The following is an 8,984-nucleotide window of genomic DNA, read 5'->3' on the forward strand; positions in this document are numbered from 1 at the left end:
GCAGCTAGAATAAGAGAACAGAGGTACTGGAAGCCAAGGACTGAGGACACAGGGTTCCAGCAGGACCCCTGCCGGGGGCAGAAGTTTCCAATTACTCTAATTGGCTACTGGCAAGCTGTCTGTGGCTACAATCCTTCCAGAGGGGGCCGGGTTTGATCTTCAGCACTAATCAGGGGGTCCTCGTGGTGCTGGCTGTGTGATCGCATCTCGGACTCTTTTCATTGAGAGAGAAGACTTCAAAGCAGCTGACTTTTGAAAATAAAACAATAAAACCTAGGAGTCCAAGTAGAATCGCCAACTCCAGCTCTCCCCCCTGCTCTCCACCCCCCTCCCCAAGCCCCTGAGGCTTGGGGGCCAAAAGGAGGAGGACCTGGAAGTGGGGAGGGTGCAGCGCGAAGGTTACAGGAGAAGCTCTGTCCCCCAGCTCGACCGTGGCGGACAAAGGCCGTCAATTACGGGCGGCTGGTGGGGACCCTGCCCGCCTTTGTCCTCCCGGACATCTGCTCTCTGTCGCCTGCTGCCAGTTGGCGACTGCGGCTGACAGCAGGGACAATGCAAGCCCGTCTCCGACCCACTTTTTCAGCCTTCTGAGGTCCTTTCTGACCCAAGCGGTACCCCGGCGTGCCGAGCTGCCAGAGGAGTCACAGAGATGAAACCCCTCGCACAAAGCCCTGCGGGGGGGACGCGTTTGATGGGAGGGGGCGGGGAGGAGCGGGAGCGGGGAGGGGCAACCGGGGCCACCACGAGAAAGAAACATGCTTCCCTTATTGGTGTGAACTGCCGCATGCTTGGGGCTGGGGGGGCTCAGATGAGGGGCGCTCCTCCTTCCCGGTCTGGCTCCAGGCTGGCCGCCGGCTCTGCCTGCTTTCCTCCCCATTTCTTTCTCCCGCCAGGGCCACCCCTGTCCTCCAGCCTGTCCATCTGGCCCTGTGTACCAGGGCCCCAGCTGCCCGCGGGCCGCCCGCCAGGCCCCCTGGCTGTCAGGCTGTCAGTTTCTGGATGGTTCTGTTGTAGTACTGCGTGATGGGGGGCGTCAGAGGGTTCCAGCTGTTGGCATGGAGCTCGATGACCTCCAGAAGCAGCGACCGGGTCAGCATGGACTCGGAGGGGCACAGCATCTTGTCGCGGGCGCTGGCCAGGAGCTCAGCCATCATCTCGGGCAGCTGTTCCTCCAGCAGCCGGCCTGTGCTCTGCAGCTGTGGGCAGAGAAGTGGGGGCTTAGGACAGGACTTGGGCTCCGGAATGGCCCCCTGACCCACCTTGGATAGAAGGGCTGGGGGCAGGCAGGGACGGGAAACCACTGGATCGTCTCTCTGGAAGGTGCAGGCGTCCGAGCCACAGGGACAACAGGGAGGTGGGAGGGCAGAGACAGTCAGCTGTGAAAGCCCACATTTAATGACCAATCTGCCACGGGAACCAGAGGCATTCGGTTATTGCCTGCTGCCCGGGGCTAAAAAGAGCCCTTACCAGGACCATGCCACTTCCTTGTCTTTCACCCAAGAGCTTTCCCTCCTACGGGGAGCCTTCCCTGACTGCTGCCCACACCCTCAATGGTTGACCCGCTCCCTTCAAAGGTGATCAGGCTGCAGCGTGTTAATTTTCACTTGCGAGGATGTCTCTCTAGAAACGAGCTAAGTTATTACCTGCATGTCTCTGCGCGGAACCTGAGAGCAGGGATGAAGTCTCCTATTTCGCTCCTTCCTTCTCTCCTGCCCCCCATCCCCCCTCCCCTCTGCAGCACTGACCTCTGCCCACACTTGTGACATGAAGTGCAGGAGAGAAACATGAACTGGGGCAGAAGGCCAGCCAGAGGGCCTGCCCCTGGTGATGCTGCAAAGCCCCCCGTAGGGCCTCACCGTATGACCTCAGTCTCCGTCTCTGCCCCATACTCCCCTCATCCTGCCTAGTTTCAAGGCTCTGCCTCCTTCATAGTCTTCACCGACCTCCCTGATGCAGCCTGATCTCTCTTCTTTGACTCCTTAGCGATGCATGTTCTGTGCCGATACTTATTCTCTACATGGCCCCATCCAGTGTGTGTGTGTGTGTGTGTGTGTGTGTGTGTGCGCGCGCATGCATGCACGTATGTGTGATCTATCCCTAGCCAGACTGGAAGCCGTCTGAGAGCAGGGACTATATGCTCTCTTCTCCCCTGTCTCCCCATCGCCAAGTCCCATGTAAGGTACCCATTTGGAGCCCCACAAATGAACAGTAACCATCATGTAGACCTGAGGCTGTTGTCCAGAATCGCAGCACTTCTGGCCTCTGAGATCCTTGGGAGCGACCTTGGGGGCTGGGCAGAAGCCACCGGAGAGGCATGCTCAGGCAGCCCCTATGTGCCCTGGGTGCTCACGCCAGACGTGCCTGTCCCCACTGAACCCCACTCTAAATGACTGGGCTGATTCCCCAGGGTAATGCTTGCCCCCGAGGGAGAGCCCAGAGGAAGGGTTTCAATGAGTAGTGGCCTCATTTTGGGAACAGGAGTGGCACCTCCCAAGGGGGTACTTTGAAGAAGATGGTTGCCAGCACGGGAGGTTCAAACTTTCGGCACCTTCCCCAAACCCCGCACCACCAAAGCCAAGGGAGATAGATACTGGAGGGTGGGGGTCACCTCATCTGGAATTTCTTAAGTCATTTGTGTGGCATGCCTGGTGCAAGGAGAAGGTGGTCTTGGGGACAAAACCACAGTGGACAATACCAGCACGTGGACCCTCTCTCTAGAAAAAGGGCCATCTCTCCCTCCAGCTAGTGGCGGGCCGGTCACTCTATCAACATCGACTCTGGTTTGGGGTTGACAATCCTGGATGCAGGAGTCCATGTCAACTCAGGAAGCCATTCCCCACCAGCCCTGTCTACACACCTTCGCCGGGGACTTGTGTGTACGTCCAGCGATCCTCACACAGCCCAAACTGGAAGGCATGAGGGGCACACCAGGGCTGGGTTCAGAGATGCTTACCTCCATCGAGCAGCACAGGACGGCGTCTTCCTTCACGTCCTGAGATTGCAAGAGCTGTAGAGGAGAGAGGCAGAGAACGCTACTCAGGGGTGGCATGGGGCTCACCCGGCCTCAGCCCTGATGCAGCCTGGGACAGACATGTCCGAGGGGAGGGCGGGGGAGAGAGCCCACGAAGGTCAGGGGCGGCAGGAACACAGTGATTTCTCTGGCAGGATTTGAGAGCAGTTGGAGAACCACTGTGGTCATGGAGCCTGGGCGCCCAGACCAGGTCAGAAGGCTACGATTAGAGATCACGGCAGAGCAGGGCGGTGGGTGGGTCTGAAGGTGGCAGCAAACATGCTGGCATCGTCATCTGTAACAACCAGTCAGCAAAAATCCTCGCAGAAATGCAATTAGGGTAAAGACTTCCTGACGGGTGAGGGAGGCTCAGCCATAGTCTCAGGCACTCCTGGGCCCTGGCTAGAGGAGCGCTTCCAGAAATCAAAGTGCTCTTCTGCAAAACCACGGCTGTACTGACTTACCCAGAGGCTGGAGCTGCTTCCTGACCAAGGCCATGACCAGGCTGCTCAGTGCTGGGACTGGCCACACCCCTGTCCAGGCTTCCCTCTGCCTCATGTTACTCTCTCTCTCTCAACTGAGAGAGAATTCACATAACACCAGATTTGGCAGTTTTAAGTATACACTTTGGTGACTTTCAGTATATTCATAAGGTATGCAGCTGTCAGCATTATCCAGAACATTTTCATCACCTCCCAAGGAAATGTGCATCCATTAGCAGTTCATCCCCTTTCCCCACAATCCCAGGTAGCCCCTCATCTCCTTTGTCTCTGTGGATATTTCTATTCAAAATTCAATATGTGACCTTTTGTGACTGGCTTTTTCCACTTAACACAACTTATTAAAAGACCATCCATGTAGTAGAATGTACTAGTTCTTCATTCCTTTTCATGGCTGAATAATATTCCACTGTATGGACAGACCACATTCCGCTTACACATTCATCAGCTGATAGAAACAGGCTGTTTCCACTTTTTGGCTATCATGAATGACGCTGCTGAAATCATTCACGTGCAGGTTTTTGTGAGGACATGTGTTTTGAGTTCTCTTGGGCACTGACCTAGGAGTGGAATTGCTGGGTCATGTGATAGCTTTGGGGGGACCTGACCAACTGTACAGCGGCCGTACCATTTGACCTTCCCTCTAGCGATGTCTGAGGGTTCTGATTTTTCCACGTCCTCACCAACATTTGTTATTTTCTGCTTTTTTCTAAAGTTCAGTTTTTCCCCCTTCACTTCCCAGTAGGAATGCTCTCCGGGCACAGCTTCAGAGAAGCTCTACAATCGTGTTCTCCACAAAGAGACCACTGTCCCCTTGACTGGCTAGTGTTCCTTCTCAGAACCCCCTGCGTACATCTCCACTGCCATCCCTGCCACATCGGTCCCCATATCCACAGGGTGACCCTGCATTTAGATGATCTGCCACGGAGGACTTTTTCCTCTGCTGGAACTCTCCATCCGCAACCACTCTTGGGCCCACAGCACTTCCCAGCTTTCCTTGGAGACTTCTGGATCACCCCAGGCCATGGGGACCCCTCCCGTTTCTTACTCCCTGACTTCCCCACCAACTGGCGTTCCACACGAGTGAGCTACTGGCTTCCTGAAGGCTGGGACCGTGCCGTGTTCCTCTTTGCCACTTTTAATGCCTAGCCTAAATCCTGGCAACAGAAAGGACTTACTAAATGTTGGGTGATATGATTCATGCATTGATTTTTGTTTTAAGCTTACTTAATTCATTTTGAGAGAGAGAGAGTACACAGGAGGGACAGAGAGAGAGGGAGAGAGAGAATCCCAAGCAAGCTCTGCACCATCAGCACAGCGCCCCCTGCAGGGCTTGACCTCATGAACAGTGAAATCATGACCTGAGCTGAAATCAACGGTCAGACTGAGCCACCCAGACACTACTGTTTTTGCTTTAAAGGAAGGATAGAGGGTGGAGACAGCACAAGAGGGAGGCATTTTTAGGGTGAGTAACCTCGTCCCCTGAACAAGAACTGAAGTCAAAGCTCCTGACCCGGGCGTGACGTGTTCAAGTGCAGGGGAAGCCACAGGGGGACCATTCCTACCGCTAGCTTGAAATCCAAACTCTGCGCGTCCCCCTTGTCTCTCCCCTTCCCCTGTCACGTCGTGTCCATCCCCCCCCCCCCCCCCCCNAAGGCTGCAGATTCAGGAGGCCCGGGCACAGGTCAGTGCTGAGAGGCAGGGCCTCCTTCCCCTTAGCATCTGTCAGAACCGGGCTTGCGGCTGACATACCGAAATCGTTTCAGGGTGAATGAACAGAGGTAGGCTTTGGCCTGCTCAAATGAAAAGCAGGCGGAGAGCAAGGGACAGTCCAGGGGAGGAAATGGGCGCAGGCAGCACAAAGTGACAGGCGTTGGGAACACTGGCGAGCACATTTTACTCACGGACACGGTTCTGACTCTAGCCCTTTGTGCTCCCGTCACCGGGAGTCCTCGGCCACCACGGAGCTGTGGACCTCACTCTCTCGCCCTGTTCAGGACTCTGCTTCCATGTCACCCCACCAGCCAGGCCTCCCTGGACCAGCCCGTGCGAAGCGGGCACCCCGCTCACCTCCTGGCGTCCTTCTTGCTGCGGCATAGCTCAGCCCTGACACAGCATCTACTTGTTGGTGCCCCCCGCTAGAGGCCAAGCTCCCCCCCGGGGCAGGGCTCCCGATCCGTCCCTGCACGGGCAGAGTGCCTGGCACACAGCCCGTGGGGCCGCTCCCCTGCAGGCTATCCTGGTGCATACACTTGGAAAGGCCAGAGTGCTGGGCACGTGGGTGCCCCCGCCCCACACACCCCTCTCGCCAGAGGGGACATGACACAAAATTATGATCGATGTCAAAACGGAAGTTGGCGCAAGTCTCTAGACGGCAATTTGGTGGTCGCTGTCGGCATACGTGGACCCGGACATGCGCACCACGACAGGGATACACGGTTTTTGCCACGCTGGCATCACGGTAAAACCCCTGTGCGCCCACGGGGGACTGGTTAGATGATTACAACACACACGTACCGCGGGACACTCTGCGACGCACAGCGTCCCTCCCCTTCTAAGCCGGTGTCTGCTTCTGGAGTTTTCTTGCCTCCCAGAGCTGCAGAGCCCCAGGGGAGCCAGTGCCTGGTGGACCTTTGCGGGGTCATACAGGGACAGGCCTCCCTCAGTTAGAGGACCCAGGAGGCTAGAGTGAAGACCAGGAAACGCGTTCTGGAAAAAGCCGGGGGAGGTGACTGACCTTGAAGCAGGCCCACCTCAGGCATGTGGTCCGCGCCCAACCCGGCTGCTCTGGGACGGGGGTCCCGTGGCCGCCCGGGATGGGATCGGCGTGGGGATGTGGGCCTAGACCCGTTTGTCTGCAGGAGGCATCAGGACTCGTGTGTTAGGAGAGCTCTGTAAGGTTCCCTGGCATTTCTTGCTGAAGGTACTTTGTTCCCTCATTGGTTTTCTGAAGCACTTATTGGGAAACAATCTTTAAAACAAAAATTGTTGGTAGAAATCACAAGAAAGGTTGGAGGGGAGGGGAATCTGGTGAGAAGGGAACTCTTAGAGATGGTGTGTGTGCTGGCAATCAGGTGGGGAAAGTGGCAAGGGCCGGGGGAGGCAGAACTGGGGTTGTGGGAAGGAAGAAAGGGGTGTGCTCTGGAAGCATCTAGCACGTGGGCTGACACACAGTAGGTGCTCAGTAGTGCTTCTTGTGTGTGTCACGTTGAAATGACCCTGGGAGCATGTTCTGTCCTGAGATTAGCCTCTTAGGGGTTCTAGGGACGAGTGAGGTTTTGTTTTTTTTTTAATTTTTAAACATTTATTCAGTTTTGAGAGACAGAGAGAGATACAGAGACAGAGCATGAACGGGGAGGGGCAGAGAGAGAGGGAGACACAGAATCCAAAGCAGGCTCCAGGCTCTGAGCTGTCAGCACAGAGCCTGATGCAGGTCTTGAGCTCACAAATCTCGAGATCATGACCTGAGCCGAAGCTGGACGCTTAACCGACGGGGCCACCCAGGAGCCCCAGGATGAGTAAGGTAACTTGATGGGAAATACTGGTAAGAGTCGGGGCTGACAAGGACTAGATGTTATGAAATGTGACTGATTCTCCCTCCAAGTGGCTGTCTCAACGGCTGACAGCACCACGTGGAAAGTCCTGGCCTCCCTTCTCCTCCCAGATGACAGCTGAGAACTCCAAAGTGGGGTCTGTGTCTTTCTTTCCTGCATCTTTGTGACTGGACTACGTCCCTTCCAGTCCCTTCCTCCCCTCTGTGTGTCCAAGCCCCCCCAGCCCTCCCCTCCCCCTGCCTGGCTCTTTCCTGGAGGCCCTGGCTAGTAGGGCAGGGAACAGACTCAGGGACGGGGGACTCTGGAGGGCGAGGGGGCCCCGCCTGGGCACTCAGGCAGAGCCATGGGTGGGCCCTCAACCCCAGAGCCTCTTCTTCAACCTTATCATCCACTTGCTTGTTTGGGAAAGTCGGTGCGAAGCCAACAATCACATCGTGTGACAGGCCCGCCTGCACGGGGCTTGCTGGGTTGGCTCAGGGAGGTGGGGGCTGGCTGGGGTTGGTCCTTACACTTGGCCTTCACAGTTGCTGCATGAAGGGATATGAAGGGAATCTGCAGGGGGGCTGCAGGCCGCTTCCTATTCTCCCTGAAAATGCCGTCCTGGCCTCTCATCACCAGCCTTCGAGAGCAGAGTCTCAAGCCTAGAGCTGTAGGGGCGTTGGAGGGCGCCCCTCCCAACATCCCTGGAAATCACACTCCACTGCTCTTTGTGGTGTAACAAGAGGCTGGCCTCCTCCACCAGGAGTCCTTGACACAGTCCACAGGGGCTCCCTCCCGGGACCCCTGTCACTGCCCCTCTTAAGAGGCTCCCATGCCTCTGGGTGATCAGTTGGTCTCCAGGAATCTGTCCCTACCTGTCATTTGCAGGCAGTGGCCCAAGCGCAGAATCTTTCCACTCTTTTCCATCTTGGCCAAGCTTACCTGTTCTGTGTTCCAGGTCTTCAGGACTCTGCTCTTTCCCCAGCGACAGCTAGTGTTTGGGTAAACAGATCCCTGCTGGAGTGTTGAGGGGACCAAGGAGCTCTCTCACTTATGTATGCTCGATTTGGGCTCTTCTGGAAACAATTTTTTTTTAAGTCCCAGAAGAGTCTCAAAAAGTAGTGGCTGGGGGTGCCTGGGGGGCTCAGTTGGTTAAATGTCCAACTTCAGCTCGGGTCATGATATCAAAGGTTCATGGGTTCAAGCCCCGCGTCTGGCTTTGTGCTGAGAGCTTGGAGCCTGGAGCCTGCTTCAGATTCTGTGCCACCCTCTCTTTTTTTTTTTTCCAAAAAAAAAAAAAAAAAAAAGTAGTGGCTATTTGAACAGGTACCTGTCCACCAGTGTTCACAACAGGTGAAAGGCAGAAGCAACTTGGGGGTCCGTGGAGGGGATGGATGGACGAACTACAGTGGTCCAGCCGCACAGTGGAACGTTATCCAGCCTTAAAATGGAAGGAAATGCCAGCCCATGCTGCAATGCGGATGAACCTTGAGGACATTACGCCGAGCAGAATAAAAGACTCACAGGAGGACAAATCCTGTAAGATTCCACTTCTCTAACCAGAAGAGTCAAATTCATAGAGACAGAAAGTAGAATGGTGGAGGGGGTGGGCAGGGGCAGGCAGCCGCGGGGACTGAGGAGTCGGTGTTTCGTGGGGACAGAGTTGCAGCTCGGGAAGACAAAACATTCTAGAGATGGATGTTGCATAACAGCGTGAAGGCGCCTAATGCCGCTCACCTGTACCCTTGAAAACAGCTAGAGCGATCAATGTCATGTTATACATACTCTACCACAATAACAGAATGGTTAAAATAAGTAGTGGCAAGGGGCAGGTCCTCTTTGGGTGGGCAGGCCATTTTCAGCCTGGGCAGAACTCTCTGGAAGAGAAGCTTAACCGATGGAGGAGGCAGGCTTGACCCACAGAGGTGGAGGATGGGGGTG

At 55.7% G+C, this 8,984-nt stretch overlaps 1 protein-coding gene across 2 annotated transcripts in view; it reads right to left on the reverse strand.

Moving 5' to 3' along the window:
* Positions 1-6: 6 nt before the first annotated feature.
* Positions 7-8,984, reverse strand: part of CTIF (cap binding complex dependent translation initiation factor) — a 215,513-nt gene continuing 206,535 nt past the window's right edge. For both annotated transcript variants that reach the window (XM_077777642.1, XM_077777641.1), the window contains exons 10-11: positions 2,954-3,007; positions 7-1,196 (exon numbers count right to left, since the gene is read on the reverse strand). In XM_077777642.1, the coding sequence (XP_077633768.1) occupies positions 981-1,196; positions 2,954-3,007 (270 nt within the window). In that variant the 3' untranslated portion in view covers positions 7-980. The remainder of the gene's footprint in view (positions 1,197-2,953; positions 3,008-8,984) is intronic.

Source organism: Crocuta crocuta, unplaced genomic scaffold (assembly GCF_008692635.1).
Source record: "Crocuta crocuta isolate KB4526 unplaced genomic scaffold, BGI_CrCroc_1.0 scaffold36, whole genome shotgun sequence".
Taxonomy (NCBI): domain Eukaryota; kingdom Metazoa; phylum Chordata; class Mammalia; order Carnivora; family Hyaenidae; genus Crocuta; species Crocuta crocuta.